This window comes from Embiotoca jacksoni, unplaced genomic scaffold (assembly GCF_022577435.1).
Source record: "Embiotoca jacksoni isolate LCO1_2020_lvr unplaced genomic scaffold, fEmbJac1.0.p SCAF_16, whole genome shotgun sequence".
In the NCBI taxonomy this organism is placed as follows: domain Eukaryota; kingdom Metazoa; phylum Chordata; class Actinopteri; family Embiotocidae; genus Embiotoca; species Embiotoca jacksoni.
The window spans coordinates 2,581,190-2,597,964 of NW_027185296.1; the positions used below are offsets into that span (position 1 = coordinate 2,581,190).

Here is a 16,775-nt window from a genome sequence, read left to right on the forward strand (position 1 = left end):
GGGGAATTTGTCTTTCTTCGTTTACTTCTGCACGGACAAAAATCACCTTTTTCTCGTTACTGCAAACATTCCTCAGCCAGACGGCCCGATACGGGGCATGTGAGCGGTGCATTATAGAGGAGGGACAATTTAGCTGCCACCTCTTTTTCTTAAGAAAAAAAAAACTACTTGCCAAATAAAATCCTGCACGTGTAAGGAGATGACAAAAAGCATCGTCCCTGAGACCCTATTCCGAAAATCCTCTGAGGTAAAATAACCACGTGGGTTACAACACTGCACAAATCGTTAACGATCCGGCTGCAGGTGCTGTAACCCTGAATCCTGAACGAGAAGTTAAACCTCTGCTAAAGGGCTGCAGCTCCAGACCACACCAGGGCTGGCACTGACATTTAAAAGAGGCAGTCTAAAGTCTTTCTGTCAAATCAGTGTAGAGTGCAGACATGTAGGGTGAAGATTTAGAAGCACAGGGTGTTTGTTGCACCCATAATAACACATTTATGTTCTGCTCTTATTCAGTTGTTTATGGGACTCCAGGAAGTTCACATTGTATCAAGTCATCCGACAGTTAAATGAAACCAACAGTCAGTCACTTTCATGTGAAACTAAATGTTTTTAATCGACTATTCGCTGTCTAGCATGTCTCTTAATGCCACTTCTATTTTCACTGAATGCGCTTTTTTTTAAATGAGATTGATTGTTTTATTTATGTATAAAAGATTTGAATGCTTGTTGTGAACAAAAAAAAAAAGAATAATCCAGGCAAGGAAATGCAGATGATTGGGGTCTTTAGGACTCAAAAAGAGACCAATTGTAATAAGAACAGGGTGTTTGTTGGTTTTTATTTTTGCCTCGTTGTTACGTTGTGACCAATGAGGGCCTTTTCCCCACCAAACCACTTGATGGTAACCGAATAATTTAATAGGCCCCGTTGTTTGAACAAGGTATAAGAACTGAACTCTATGCATCTGATCTCTAAAAATCTGTGTAGACGAGTCCTTTTTGAAGCAGTCTTATAATGTTTACATTGTGGATTATTATTCAAATTATATCAGCACAAGTGTTTTTGTCTGATATGTTGTAAATGCTGTCTCTATTGTAATGGGCCAAATATCACAGCTGTAGTAGAGCTGATTGGTGACTGAAGTTTGTCTGTTTGTACAGCTTCTCAGCGCTGAGGAAAATCCCCTGGAACAGAGATCAATTGTCGTTGTTGTAAATAGCTCGGATGTAACAAAACACGTCAGACGATGTGAAGTGAAGTTTGCTGCTCTTTTTGTAGACTTGAATTGTGCTCTGGCTGACTGGGCAGTTGATAATTATGTGCGAGTTGGTGCCCAATCTGGATATGTAGCGACTATTAATAGATATAGAAAGACCATGTACTCACTGGAGATGAATAACAAATCATTTGTATAAGTTTAAAGGGCCCGAATGGGAGCCAAATTAGTAAAGTGCTGGTGTCTGACTTCACATCCTATATCGTTATATATCAGGCTGCCTATGAAGAAAAACAACTACATGTGTAACTCTCCGGTTTGTACAAGGTCTTTATTTGAGGAGGACATCTGCACAGTCTTTTCATAACTGGTACATAAATGTCACATAGCCGGAAATGCCACGAAAAAAACAAATCTTTATTTATTGCTGTTGACAATGATACTTTAGTCGAAGAAATTGCTCCTCCTTCAGAGGCTCAGTTTGCGTGTTGGGCTATCAGGTTGGCACGTTGGATCAGGACTGCACGCGGGAGTTAAGGACAAGGGTAGATGAAGCACAACGAAAAGCACGCAGGCGGACAGACGTGCATGATCCATCCGGTCCTGACGAGCTGAACCAGGCAGACGTTGCCGGTCCTGTACTTCCAGACAAGGCGCATGATAGGAACAATAAAACAAAAAGAAAAAAATTTATTGTGCCAGCACGCATAATTATTTGATGTTAATTGCCAATTGTTGTCTCCTTTTATTTTGATATTTCATTCTTGTTTTCTATCTTTCAGATGTTTGTGAATATATAAATATGTATTACTGATGACGTGTAGTGGTACAAAGTACTCGCATGAGAATTTTTTTATACACAAAATGTTTCTAATTTTTTGTTTTTTTTTATTCTAGTTGTTCTTATTGGGGGTTGAGGTTCCTGGGACTGCAGTCTCATTGTGTTTCTGCTTCCAATAAAATATGAAAAAAAGCTTCATGTCACATCCTGTTTTTCAAACTGTACAAAGATAGACAGGAAGTGCATTTTTGGATTGCCTCTATACAACTGTTTCAATTTTATCCAAATCTTTACTTCCTTTTACGCAATAGATTCATATGTTTCATGCAAATTTAGTTTGTTAGCCACAATTTCCATTTCTGACATAACCTGTGACCTATAATACAATACAGTCTACTAGTATAAAAGACAAATCCACAAATTACCAGTTTAATTAAACTAATGCCACTAAAAATCTGAGAGGAATTAAATTCACAACACCTCCTGTGAGTTATTTAAATTTCATAGGACTCCAATTGAGTAGGTTAGGCGTTAAAAGTTTCTGAAGCACAAATATATTTGCATCCTGGTTTTTTTAGGCTCTGCGTAGAAAGGAGATCTTGAGGGAGTCGGGGATGACTAACTGCTCAGTACTGAGGATGGGAGGAGGCGAGTGGGGGAATGTGACGGGAAACACTCTCCTCACGTCCATGAGGAGATGCGGAGGCTGACTGTTAGACTGGCTTTTGAGAAGCCCCTAGAATAGACAAAGAAAGAGACCACTGACATGAGACATACTATTTTAAAAAGAGGGAACATATCAAAACGTTACAGCTGGAAAAGTTACCTGAACAGTGCGAATGAAATTCAGTGTGACCCTTTCATCAAGATCACTGTGGGGAGTGTAGAGGGTCAGAATCTTTACAATCTGTCAAACAAAATGAGAGACCAGAAGGACATTAAAGACATCAAATAAAATGCACAGTAACATATACTGTTTTTTTTTCCCAGGACAAATCAGACCCACCTGCTGGCTGGAGAGGGCAGTGCAAGTCTGAGCAATGGCCTGTGCATCCACCTCGGTCTTTTTCCCCACCTGCAGCAGCTGAACTGCCTGGATGAGGGGCTCCAGTGTGGCTACAGTGCCCCCTGCCTGCAGACCTCGGCTCCGCAGCCACTCCTCCAGCAGGCTCAAATTGTAGCTAAGAAACAAGAAAAAGATTATGCAAAAAAAAAAATCCGAATATTTTTATGCATACAGCATAAAAGAAGTGGAGAGAATACAAAAAACACAGTTATGCAACAAATGCAGTAGCTTTGCAATAAAATATTACTTCAAGAAGGTACAATTCATGTTGACACTGTTGCAGGAAGCTATTGATAGTTTGCATGATTATGACAATTTCTATGGCTGCTGTTTGCGGTGATGTTTTTTTTTTAATGAAAAATGAGCAAAAATACTGGGAGTAGGGAAATTCATATTTTAATATACCATGAATTTGACATGAATTGACCTGATTCAAAGCTAGTGTGGTTCAAAGAGGACATTGTCCTTGATATAGACAAAACAATACGGTTAACAACAAACAGCTATTTCAGTGGAAAGCAGGAAAGAAAGACTTTAAATGGCTGATGGGCTTTTAAATCAAAACTGATGTTAAATTCCCATTGCAGACGGTGATGGAAAATAAAGAAAGAAAAGACCATGTACTATACTAAGTACTTGTACTTGAATATTTCTATTTTGTGTTACTTTTTATGTATTCAGAGGGAAATACTGTTTCTACTCTATCTGACAGCTTTAATTGCTTTCAGATGAAGATTTGACACAAAAAGGTAATAAAAAAAAAAAGCTTTTAAAACAAAACAAATTGTTAAAGATCAGTGGTTCCTTAAAAAAAAAGTCAGTGTAGTCGAGGTCACATTCCAGATGTCTGAGTTGTTAACAGTCCCACCCCTTAAACATCAGTGATTTTCTTTTTCCCTCTAAACTTCTCACATGGTTTCATTTCAATAAATGTTAAAATGATCTGATATCTCACCAAAGTGAAAAAGTTAAAAATCTAGAAACAGATTTATGCATCAGACCTTTGTTTTTTTCTTCTTTTCTCTCCCAGTAATCATCTGACAGCCCCACAGATATATCTGCTGTCCCTGGATATAAAGCTGTATATAATGTAGTTCAAACTAGCTCCTGCAGCAGCTACAACAGCAACATGCTGCTTGCACACTGATGCTTCAGTATTAATCATATAATGATGTCATATATAATAATATATCAGTCAAAAGGACCAGACCAGAACTTTTACTTTAATTCTTTAACTACATTTTACTGCAAATACTTGAATAATGTTTTTCATACGGGACTTAATTTTGCATTGCTGTGTTGTACTTTTGCTTCTTCCACCATTGACTGAAATTAAAAACCTAGTTATAACTGATATTATTATTATTATTAGTCTTATTATTATTATGTAGCAGTGTTGCTGATCAGCATGGCTATAGTACAAATGAGTGAATGAATAATTTTCCATCACAATACTGAGATAAACTTAATTTTGAGTAAATTAAAAAAAATATTTATGGGTTGAAACAACAAAGTAGGAGACGTGAATTAAAAACCTGACACAATATAGAATAATGTACCTTCACATGAGTCAACTCCAGTACAAATAATGTCAGCCATTAAAATTGCAAACCGTTTTGTGGTATAAATTGGAAAATACTGCATGTTGTGTGTACATTCATCGGTGTACGTTTCTACCGTATTTGCATGCCACGATTCCAGCAGCACATGTCTTTCCTCAGCAACAGGCTGTTGAGAGCCGAGGCACAGATAAGGTAGGTGAGTTGGTGGACGGCCTGCTCCATCAGTGTGTGGGGCAGAGCCTGGTGTGTGAGGGCGGCGTGAAGGGCGCCCAGTTCCCTCAGCACAGACGCCATAGTTGGAGCATCACCTCCCACAGTCCGGGGGTCTGAGCCTGCTCGCTTCCTGGACACGCCGAGCTTCACCGCCGCACCGGACAGACCCGGGATGGTCTCGCTCTCCAGCAGGGCAGGCACTGAGGGAGAGGAGGAGCAGGAGATAGATTAGAGGAGCAGTGAAGGGGACAACGCCAGCGGTGTCATCATCGCTGTGGTGGTACCTATGATGTTCTGTAGACGTGTCTCTGTGATGCAGAGGAGCTGCTGATAGGCCTGGATACTGAGGTTACTCAGGGTGCGGATCAAGTCACTCATGTCAGCGGTCAGAGGAACCAGTTCGTCTGAGCCAAGAGTCTGAAAAATAATCAGCCAAGTCATACACTCATATAGTACAATACATCAAGATTTTTTCTGCAACAGCAATCAGTGAATCCTAAACTACTCTAATAATCATCATCTGTGAATTCTAGTCAACAAAGACTAAACAATGAGCAAAACAATTCTTGAGAGTTGATTAATAAAACCACTCTGGTCGTCTTTTTACTGCATTTTTCTGTTCTCAGGTGATAATAATAAAGGAGAGTTCATGCTACCTTTTTCGGGGAGTGCTGGGTCAACAGGTCGTGCAACAGACATATGTTTTTCAGCCACAGAGCAGTCATATCTACATCATTCATATGTTTCTGCAGGAACAGATACAATGAGAAAAGGGTTATATTGTCATTTGGAAACCAACACTGACGTGATGAAAATGAGCAGATATCTCAGACGTGTGTATGTTCTATGTTTGTGAGACGCATTTGGGCTTTATTGTGGTTTACTTTATCACTATGAGCCAGACTGTTGGGGTTGGACACACATACAGGTCAAACCCATCACAGGGACATGTGTCAAAGTTAGTTCTTGACATACTTTTGTGAGTGTCCATCTACCTGACATGATGTGAACTGCCCTTATGCATTAAACCTCCACCATATGGCAGACCAAGAGGGTTCAGAGCGCAGGTTACCTTCAGAACTGCCTTCATGGCAGTGACAGCGGCGCTGCAGAGCGAGCGAGCCCGAGCTTGGTCTCCGCTGCAGTCGGCCTGACGGACGCAGAGGAAGAGGACACTGGCAGGCAGACCGGGACTCAGAGACAGGGCGCTGTCAACGCGGATGTCTGAAGCACAGACAGCGAGAGCAGCAGTGGCAGAGCGAACAAGGCCAGGTCATGTGTGTCAGCTATCAAAGAGTTAGTTACAGTAAAAGTTCATCCTGTGAGTCCCATCATGCTTCGCGGTGATGGTGTAAATCTGTGGTAAAATAACTTCAAGATATATAGATACATTTCTCAATCAGAGTCTGGTCCTCAGAGATTAAAACTAGTGGAATAAAGTAACCTACATGCTCATTAACAACCTCAGAGTCATCACTGTGCTGTTTTGAATTTACTTTCTGACTGGTTCCTCTGTAATAATCGCCCCATTTTTCTCCATATTAATGCTCAGGGCTACACAGAAAAATTGCAGCAAAATCCTTTTGTGTGAATTGCTGTGCAAAGTTTGAATGTTTCTATGAACAAATCTACATTGCTATTTGTTACTGTTCACTGTTTGTTGGGTTTGTAAAAGGGAAAATTGTGAGGCTTTTTTTCTGCTTGTCAGTTGTAGAGAAAAATAGCTGAAACCACTTATAATATCTGTTAACTTTCATTGTAAAAGCCTTTGATTATACCAATTATCATTCTGATGACCGACCCAAACATGTATCAAATTATTTCCTGGTCTCGAATACACCTTTCATACTCCTCGGCCACAGGGAGGCACTGGGGGGGAAAAAAGGAAGAAGGTAAAGCTGAGAAAGGGAGAGGGAGGAGTCTCACCTGTGATGAGGTTTTTGATGAGTTTGGTTTCATCTTTCTTCCTACATTCCAGTAAACCAGAGGCTGCTGCTGGCTTCGGTTGAGACAGACAGGAACCCTCTGTGGTCAAAGCTGATGGGAGAACTGGAAGGAGAAAACACCTCAACACAAATGAAATGAACAACAGCACAAAATACAAACTACAAATGTAGGAGGAGATTTAACTGGAAGGTAGGTATGTTGAACTTAAGCCAATCATTTAACCTGTCAAGTGAAAAAGTTCAGCGGATTGGAGAAGTTATCTTTCAATGAACTTTTGCTTTAGTGATATTTCACCAATGATGAGTGTTCACTTATTATTGGAAATAAGGTTGACTGGTCAAAATGTTGATATATATTGTAATATCAACTGAAAATATTGCATTTTTTCCAATAAAAAGAAGCAGCAAGACCACAAAGCATTTTGTTTTTAAAGTGCAAAGAAAACCAAAGTCTCCCAGAATTTCTTAAGCCGCAGAGACTTCAAGTTTATTGCGTTCATAGACAACCAGTGATGTGAGTTCTCACCTTGTGCCAGGAGTCTTCTGAGCGAAACTGTGTTTCTTAGCTCCTTCAGCTCTCTCCTCAGCCTCACACACTCGTGCTCACTGGCCTCCAGCAGCTCCTGCTGTTCCTTTGCAAAAAAAGATTTCAGGTTCACTGTATATTGCAGCTAATATGCTAAGTCTCAATTATTGCAGTAAAAAGACCAAAAACATTATTTTAAACATTACAAACAACCACTTGTAAGAAATAACAAGAGCCAGAGGAGTCTAGTGTAATTATTAAAGAGCAGCAAGCCTAATGTAAATCACTTTTAGAAAGATGGGAGCGTAAGCTCAGGAGAAGAAAACGATGCATCATCAAAATGTAAGAAAACTGCTGAAACAAAGACCATAAGGAGCGAATACTTGAAAAAAAAAAAAAGCGTACATAGTTCTTTCCTGCTATAACTCAAACACTGCAGATAACCGTAATGAATGTATACCCGTGTCGGTGCAGCAGAGGAAGAACCAGAGTTTGCCTGGCCGAACTGCCGCCTCACAGCCTCCATCTCGTCCTCCCACTGACTGCGCTGCTTACGCAGCTGGCTCTCGAGAAACCTGACATAGACAAAGGGAGAGGTGAAACAGGATGACTGATGTGTTAATTCATCAAATATATATAAATCACAATGTAGAACTGAAGGCCAAGCACTGAGAGGACTGGATGAGTAAGTAGTGACAGACTGACTTGTTGGCCACCCGTACAGCATCGTAAGCATGTGCCAGGTCTTCTCCTTTCAACTTCACCACCGGGTCTTTGGTCACATCCATCTTCTCCATCAGCTGGTCCTGTCAGTGCACGCATGAACACAGGGAGATACTAGAGTGTGTGCTGATACCACGGTATCGACACTGTGGATGTTATGACTTAAATTCATGTTTATTTCTCCAAATTAAAGTCATGTTCCTATTCGTTTTCCCCAACTCTTATATTTACTCACCATTGGTGTTTCGAAGCTCCACGGTGAGAATCTCCTCTCCGGACCGGGAGACGTAACGCTGACCCTGCGGACCTCCTCCGGGGAAGGGAAGGCAGATGGGAAGGGTGACAGCGGAGTCGGTGAGGGAGAGAGAGGTTCAAAGCTCAGACTCTGGTTGGAGTCGGTCCTTCCGTGGCCTTTTGTACGCTGCGTTGTGACGGGGGGGAAAAAACACATGAAGTCAACAAGATAGAGCTTTATATTAAAACAGCATTCGAGCAGGTCTGTAATTGCAGTTGTGAACCTCGGTGAGCAGACTCATCTCCCGGAGGTTGTCGTATCTCTGCTCCAGTCTGGTGAACTCTCTCAGGAGACCCTGATACTTCCTCCTCTCCTCATCCAGCTCTGCCCGGAGAGCCGCACTTGCCTGAGACACAGCCCGATGCACACTCTCTGCACACACATGAACACACACGGAGGAGGAGGGAAGAAGGAAACAAAGTGTGAGAGGCAGAGAGATAAAGTTGATGGTGGTGCTGATGCTGGTGAAGAAGAAGTCTACCATCTTGTGTTTTTTCTTGTTCGATTAAGCGAGCTGAGAGATCCTCTCTTTCTTTGTAAAAACTGTCCTTTTCCATCTGCAGTGCTTTAAGCTCCTTAAAGAATGAAAGAAATAAAAAAAATAAAAAATAAAAAAAACAAGCACTTAAAATTCACACAAGGTACGGGAAGGAAAATGTGTCAAGTGTGTCTTGGGTTGGGAGACCTACTTGCTTGAGTTGGAGGATCTCCTGCGCAGCTTTCTCCTCAGCTCTCCTCCTGTCCTTCACCTCCTTCTCGCTGATAACCGGACAAGGTGGAGGCTTGTCCTGTTTTTGTTTCTCGAGCTTCTGTATCGTCGCTCTCAGAGCCTCCAGCTCAGCACTGGTAGTCTCTCGCTCTGTGCTCAGGGTCTCTCTCAAAGCGGAGCTTTCCCTGGCCTGGACTCACACAAAAAACACTTCATCGTGTGAATATAAAAGGAAAAACCTCTTGACTCAGACATTTAAGCGCTTCTTAGGATCTCATCCCAGGATCAAGTCCCTCTCTGACGCGCACCCACCTCCTGGTCTGCTCTTAACTGCAGCTGCATCAGTTTGACTTCCATGCCCTTGTTGAGCTCCCTGTACTTCTCCACTGAGCGGGCCTCGGTCTTTAGTTTCTGCAGCTCTCTTCTGGCAGCTCTGCGGCGCACGCAGCACTGCATGAACACCACCGCCGCATGCACTCGCCTGTACGCCCGCCTCGCCAACCACCCACGCACTCTCGCCTGGAGCAACACAGCAGCCTTCTCCGCCAGCAACTGAGGAGCAAGAATAGGGTTTCAATTTCAAACTGTTTCAGGTTATATTTAGATAACCAACCGTGGAACAAAAGACACCAGTGATAAAGTGTACGGATATCATTTTCCAAACATCTACTCGGGCAGGTAATGAGGGGGATGAAGCTGGTAATTGAATGCTTGCCTGTCTGTACGTGCGACGTGCGAACGTGCCCCTGGTGAAGGCCTGGATGGTGATGGTGGCCTGTCGGATCATGAGGAACAGCTGTCTGACCACCACCGTACGGTAGGTCTTCTGGATCACTAGGGCAGCCTTGGTGTAGCGCAGGGTCAGAGCCAGCCTGCAGCCACATGACATGATGAAGAGGCAGTTTAAGTGCAGAATATGTCATTCAGTTTAGGACAACGTCATGTTGGGTTGGAAACACTATTTTTCTAGCTTCCACAGATTATTGTGTTTTAAAAAAAACACATGGTAGCTTGCCTGAGATATGATTGATATTTATAAAGACATATAAAAGCACAGATAATTAAATAAATGTTTCTATCACTGAAAGGTCAATGCTCTTAATCTGGATTATTATAGCGGTCACCAAACATGAAACTGGGAGAGGACACGTTGCCAATAAATCAAAATGAAATGACTGTACAGTCATACAGAGGAAAGCCATAAATATACACAGACAGACAAATGTCAGTCTCCGTCCTTACCGTCTGGCCAGAGCTCCTCTGCTGTATCTCTGTATGGTGACAGCTGCCCAGAGAATCCTGGTGTAGGCGATCCGTGCCAGCCATCCTCTGACCCGACTCTGGATGATCACAGCGGCCACACGAAGCCTCTCAGCTCTCAGCCTCTCCAGGAGAGCCACCTGACCGGCCCGGAAAAATACTTTGGTCTTTCCAAAGCAGTACTGGTCTGGATCCTGGATGAGCTGAGGCAGGGCCTGCCTGCACGAGGCCTGGGCCCGCTCCTGGCTCCGAGGCCCTCGAAGCAGAACACGATACCTGCTGAAGAATTCTTCATACGTCCATCTGGGTGAAGAGATTGAACACAGAAATCTTAGAGTAAACAACTTGACATTTCCGGTTTGTGTCTTTATTTTATATATTTTTTTATTTAATTCAGTGCTTCTATTTCAGTCAGATTCTCATAACGTCTCGACTGAGAATTGCAGTGAAAATCAATAAAATATAAACGGTTAATCTTCCATTTCAGTGAACATTTAAACAACTTTATTCTCTCGTTGTTCAGTAATTTGGTAATCAGAGATTTGTAACTTTTATCTTTCTGATATCCTCCTTTACATGACTTCCCACAGTGGTCTCACAATAAATGAGAGCTTTGTAGAGATTAAGTAAAGTGCTTAGTACCTAGATGGATAACCTGCTGCGCTGATACGAATAGTCTCCAGCACCCCACAGGCTCTCAGCTGCTGGACTGTCCTCTTCGGGTCAAACCTTACAAGACAAGGATGTTATGAGCTGTTCAGTGTCCTCACCAGAACCCATAAAACAACACCAAAAAATTGAAAAGACACTTTACTGTGAAGAAAGGGCAAATGGGTACTTACATAAAAGGCTCTTTGAGGTCGTTGGGTTTAATACAGCGGACATAGTGAGGGGTGGTGCTGTTGAGAGTGTCCATTAACATCTGTAAGGACTGACGGAACTGCCAGGCACAGAACACAACACAACGAACGTGAAACCATGTTAAAAAAAATAAATAATAATAATTATAAAATTGAAGTAAAGAAAACCATCTGTGCCGGAAAAAAGAAAGAACAAATGTCTCACCTGGAAGCCGACAGTCATTTTATGTTCTCTGGTGGCTCTTTTCCCTGAGCGAACACTGCCATTGGTCACAGCTGGCACATTTCCCTGCTGCTGGACCAACTCAGCCACCAACTCAGACTGATGCACACACAGACACAAGTTAGTGAGATACTTATTAATTAGAAATCATTGATGAATTTGAGACTTTTCTGTCTGTTGCACGTAGCTACCTGACTGGCTTTGAGAATGTTAATGAGCTCCTCAAAGACTGTGTCTCGATTCTTGTCTAAAAAGCCCTCACATTCATATTGTACCTGATGAAAAGAAAAGAGAATATTGTTACTACAAACACAGATAAACTGATGAGAAGGAAAAGCTGCTTTCAGACACTGACTGGAGAGCTCAGAAAGAGATGCAACACCATGTCACTTACCATGTCAGCAAAGTGCAGGACGATGAAGGCGCTGTTGGACATGCGAGGTTTCCGGAAGTGAGGATGGGGCTTGCTGGTCAGGTGTTGGTCGTACAGCTTGCACACCCAGTTTTCATCTGAACCTTTAGGCATCTGGATCATTCACATAGAAACAAAACAAATCACAGGGACAAGATCTCAGAAGATTAAAACCCAATGAGTTTTGAAAATGTTTGCAACATACAATGATTTTCACCCAGAGACAGACAAAAAAAAAAGAGATAAACACAATAGACTGAGCATAACAAGCTCTAACTGACAGAACAAGGGGATGAAAGAGCTACAGTATAACTGACCCTGCACTCCTCATCTAACAGATCAAACATGCCGAGCTGGCCCTCTATGAGGGTGATGCACTGCTGATTGTCACTGAACTCAATTCGGCTCCAGGCCAGCTCCTCCCGCACGTACTCCTCCTGCTCCAAGTGGAACACATGCTGCACACAAACACAAAACAGAAACACAAAACTCAATAACTGAGACAAAATGAAAGCAGCTGGCAATGACTCTCAACATGTTCAAGGCAAAAGCAGATGATTCAACTGTCTTCACAGTAAAGAGGCCAAAACAGGGCTACACTTTCTTCTGCTTATTAGAGACTATGAGGAAATACAATATGATTTTGAAAAAAAATTAGATCACGTTAAAGGAGAGAGAGTGCACTTATTGTTTAATCTTTATTTGTACAGGGACAAATATGAGAGCCACGTAACACAAATGCATGTCCACAAATAGGCCTTTAAACTAGATAAGTCATCAATATGTACGTATATTGAAACACAGAACTCAACAAGAAAGTCCATACAAAACAGCACAATACACAAATAACGCACACAACACTCAACAAAGTAAGTTCTGTCAACGAGCATTAATCTGCACAAATGAAGACAAGAAGAACATTAGCAAGGACATGAAATCATGAATGAAACTAAAATATTGTCATGAGTGAATCAAGCCTCAGAAAGTGACAATACTACAATGCCTTTTAATGACTTTTAAATTGTGCAGCACATGCAAGTTAAAGGACTCTGGCACACACGACTCACACACACACACTGCCCAAAGCGAGACATCTCTGCCTGTCACATGACTTACCCTGTTGAATTGCTGTTGCAGTTTTTCATTTGCATAGTTTATACAGAACTGCTCAAAACTGTTCCGCTCGAAGGTCTCAAACCTGCTCGGGGAGAGAAAGAGAGAGAGAGAGATTTGTCAATTCACCCTTAAGACACAGTAAATCAACTTAACTATACACTGCAGCGAGTTGGAGATCCTTCACTCACCCATAGATATCTAATACCCCTATGAAGGATTTGGCCTTTTGCCTCTGAGAGTGCAGGGCTGAGTTCAGCCTCTGGACGGTCCATGTAAACAGCTGACCGTAGATGTGTTTGGCAAGTGCATCCCTGGCTCCTAGAGCCTGCTGACCGGACATTGGTTTAACCAGCATCTCTCCTCCGACGGCCAGTCTACGGTGACACAGCCAGTGGGCCATCTGAGATCCCTCCACTCCTAACAGCTTTGAGAAGACAGCCAGGGAGCGGTCCTCTGCCTGAGACAAGAAAAACAAAGGACTTTTATGCAATGACACAGGAAATGGGATGAAAGTTGGGAGAAACTAAAAGAGCAACATTTATTACATCAATGTAACTCCGGTCAGAACCTCTCCCACTGGCTTGAATGCTGACATTTCCCAGGTGCAGAACAGCAGACAGGATCCTGAAGAGCTCCACCTGTTGGTCAGGCTGCACACCTGCAATTTCAGCATTAAAAAAAAGTCACTTTTGTCTTTAAATTAATAGAGTGAGTGTGTGAGTGTGTGAGTGAGTGTGTGAGTGTGAGTGTGTGTGTGTGTGTGTGTGTGTGTGTGTGTGTGTGTGTGTGTGTGTGTGTGTGCGCAAATACTCTACCCAGAATGGTGAAAGCGTTGCGAGTGCGCTCCAGGTCTGACAAATCATCAGTACCAGGAATCTGCATGTCTCCTCCCTGGTTAGTGTAACGGAAATGCTCAGGTGCATCTGGAGACCACAAAACACATCACACTCAGACTCCTTGCATTGTAGACATTACGTTACACAATGCAGACATGGTGATTGCAGGTGGACAAGCTGAGGGGTAACCGAGTCTCACCCAGTTTGAGGGACCTCATTTCAGGCAGCTCTCTGGAGGCACACAGCTGATAGAAGATATGGTAGTTTCTCTCTGCTGATGCCTTACATACATACAAATATGTGGAAAACATTCATGAACATTTGTATTACTAATACATTTGTGATCGTAACATTTCAGCTTTAAACAAATGAGATTTCCAATGTGAAAAAAAAAAAAAAAAAAAGGGCCCCAGCACATTTTCTACTGATCTGCAGAGAGCGAGAATTTACCTGGAAGACGACCCTCGACTTCTCCAGCAGATACGTCCTCATGTTTGCCCCGATGATGTCCCCCTTTCTGCCAAAGCCAATCTCAATGTACTTCCCAAAACGACTACTGTTGTCATTTCGTGTGGTTTTAGCGTTCCCAATGGACTGCAGACAAAAATACCCCACAGAATGATTTTTTTTGTTTATAACTAAGAAACATACTTGAGAGAAAAAACACTGGTCATTTACCTCCATGATTGGGTTAGAAGCCAGGACCCTGTCCTCCACGCTGGTCTGCTGTGCTGCTCCTCCAACCACAGCAAAGTATCGCATGGTGAATTTGGCTGAGACAGTTTTCCCCGAGCCGGATTCCCCACTGATAATGATAGACTGGTTCTTCTCCTCCCTGTGAATAGTGAAGTTATGCTGAGATAGTCAGTGCTGTTGCAGAGTAAATGAAATGCAGCGTGCAGCAAAGCATTGAGGATTTTCATAAGATGACCTCTTGACCTCTGACCTAGTCATAGTGCAGTAGGCTTCCTCCGCCACAGAAAAGATGTGAGGCTCCATGTCAGTCAAGTCCTGACCGCTGTACGCATCTATCACCTCCTCTCCATAGATGTGGAGCTGGTCGTAGGGATTGATGGCCACCAACACAATACCTGGAGGGACAGACGAAGGAAGTATTCTCACCATAAGAGCCTGGATGTTGACAGGACCTTTGTTTAGAAAACAAAGGCAGCTCATAGAACATTCTATATCTTGAAATAGCCACAGAATTGTTAATCTGTAAAGTAAGAAATACAAAAATTTGGTAAAAAAAAAAAAAAAAAAAGGTATTTAATGAACTTGTAGTCATGGAAGTAAGCTTGTGCAAATCACAATTATAATGGCTGTACACACATAATCTGTCACATTTTAATAATTTAAGAATAAATAAATAAAAATATTCATGACAAAACTACACAGATTTAAAATAAACAATACATTTGGTACAAAATTGCGAGCTTTCACAAACCACTGAATTGATGTCCTATACTCAAAATAGCAGATACTGTGCAACTACACCTTAAACCAGTTGTATACAGTTTAAAGGGTGTGGGAGTTGTCTCCTTGTCTCGACCTTTGAGCTATCGTAATATAGACAACATTACGAGTTACAATCCTGCAGAAAGAAGCACACAGGAGCTTCCTGGTTTTGGCTTTTTGCCAGCAGAAATCTCAAGTATCTCCTGCCATTCATGCTGTCCCACTTTAGGTTGAACAAGAAACCCTTTGTTTGTGAGGTTTCTTTATTTCACCCTCATCTGTTGTCATCAACACATTCAGTGCTCACCACAGTACGTGTAGATGCTGCTGTAGTCCAGAAATCGAATCCGGAGGTTGTGCAGCACAGCAGGCTCATGGAGAAAACTGAGAGCTGTCAGATCATTCTCCCCCTCCAAGATGTCAGGGTTCCCCAACAGTGGGAGATCGGAGGGAGAGTCCACCGGGTAATGGACCTCCTGTTAATGGAAGTGCAAGTTAGAGGCGTTTGAAAGAGCAAATACATGTTGATGTTGGTTTTTTTGGAAGAAACTGAGAAAGTTGAGTTTAGAAAGATGTAATTTTATGAAGACAATTAAAAATGAACACTTATTCATGGTTAATATTATGGGTCTGCATGTCTCACATTTCCATCAGAGAGTTGTAGTAGTAGCTGTTTCTCTCCAGGCCTGTAGTCCTGGAGGAGCTGGGCTGAAACCCAGACCGCATCTGGGTCGGGGACCCACACACTCGCCCCCTATTAAAGAAACAGACTGTTTCAGGTGTGTGACTGTAAAACCATGTAAAGAAAAGTAAGATTATAACTGCAGGACGAAAACAATCTTCACGTGCTGGACAAATCTGAAGCCCGGGAGAAAACACTTTTATTACGTATTTAATTTTCTGTCAAAACACTGTTCAGGTGGATGTCACACTTCCTGGTCCCACCCAGTCTTGATAATTGTCACCCATCAGCATAAAAGGTTCCTGAACTGTTAAAAATTAACACTGGTCATCCTCTCTTTAAAATGCCTGTATGGATTAGCCATTATTTACCACCAAGTCTTTTTTGCTAATTCACTCATGAATGGTTCACTCCTCACGCAGATGCTGCTGATGTTCAATACTTTGATATCTTGATGTTGACAAGATTTAAGAAATAAGGATTACATTTTCAGGGCAGATCGAATATTAACTATAACTGGAAGGGCACAAGCAAAAACTCTGATTTTAGGAAAATGTGATTACCTGGCAGTCTGAAAAACAAATGGCAGACATGTCATACACAAACATTCAGACTCAGGCATTTTTTTAATGTTTGCTTTATACCCTAAAACCTTATTCTTGGTAAAGGACCGCAAAACCTGCGGGACAGCAGTCAATAATAATAAAGGAAGAATCACTTCAAAAATCCAAAATCTAGTTCAAGCCCATCTTACCTTGCTGTATAACTCCAGTGTTGCCATCTTTAACACTTTTTAAAGCATGAAGAGAGACATCAGACAAGGTAACATCGCAACCCTGTGAAGGAGCAGCCAGTTTTCTGTTTCCCAGCAGTTTCTGTCTCGGTGACAA

The 16,775-nt window shown here is 42.1% G+C and overlaps 1 protein-coding gene across 1 annotated transcript; it reads right to left on the bottom strand.

Moving 5' to 3' along the window:
* Positions 1–912: 912 nt before the first annotated feature.
* Positions 913–16,740, bottom strand: LOC138198666 (unconventional myosin-Va). The gene is made up of 35 exons (XM_069150212.1): positions 16,640–16,740; positions 15,847–15,957; positions 15,511–15,679; positions 14,692–14,836; positions 14,424–14,580; positions 14,196–14,339; positions 13,945–14,026; positions 13,725–13,832; positions 13,455–13,567; positions 13,098–13,366; positions 12,910–12,991; positions 12,111–12,251; positions 11,776–11,907; positions 11,573–11,656; positions 11,364–11,480; positions 11,141–11,238; positions 10,941–11,027; positions 10,281–10,601; positions 9,754–9,910; positions 9,351–9,590; positions 9,019–9,228; positions 8,811–8,904; positions 8,553–8,701; positions 8,270–8,455; positions 8,017–8,117; positions 7,772–7,886; positions 7,312–7,417; positions 6,766–6,888; positions 5,912–6,063; positions 5,496–5,585; positions 5,124–5,256; positions 4,742–5,039; positions 3,005–3,179; positions 2,825–2,905; positions 913–2,734 (listed from the first exon to the last, which is right to left on the bottom strand). The coding sequence occupies exons 1-35, from the start codon at positions 16,664–16,666 to the stop codon at positions 2,573–2,575; spliced, it is 4,959 nt and encodes a 1,652-aa protein (XP_069006313.1). The 5' UTR covers positions 16,667–16,740; the 3' UTR covers positions 913–2,572.
* Between the last annotated feature and the right edge of the window lie 35 nt (positions 16,741–16,775).

Bases quoted from the DNA above. Each gene is read 5' to 3' on its own strand.
- LOC138198666 (XM_069150212.1), bottom strand. From the start codon at position 16,666: ATGGCAACACTGGAGTTATACAGCAAG. The intron at 15,680-15,846 runs GTGAGACATGCA...TTCCATTAACAG, and splicing joins TACAACTCTCTGATGGAAAT to GAGGTCCATTACCCGGTGGA. The intron at 10,602-10,940 runs GTACTAAGCACT...CTCTTCACCCAG, and splicing joins GCAGCAGGTTATCCATCTAG to ATGGACGTATGAAGAATTCT.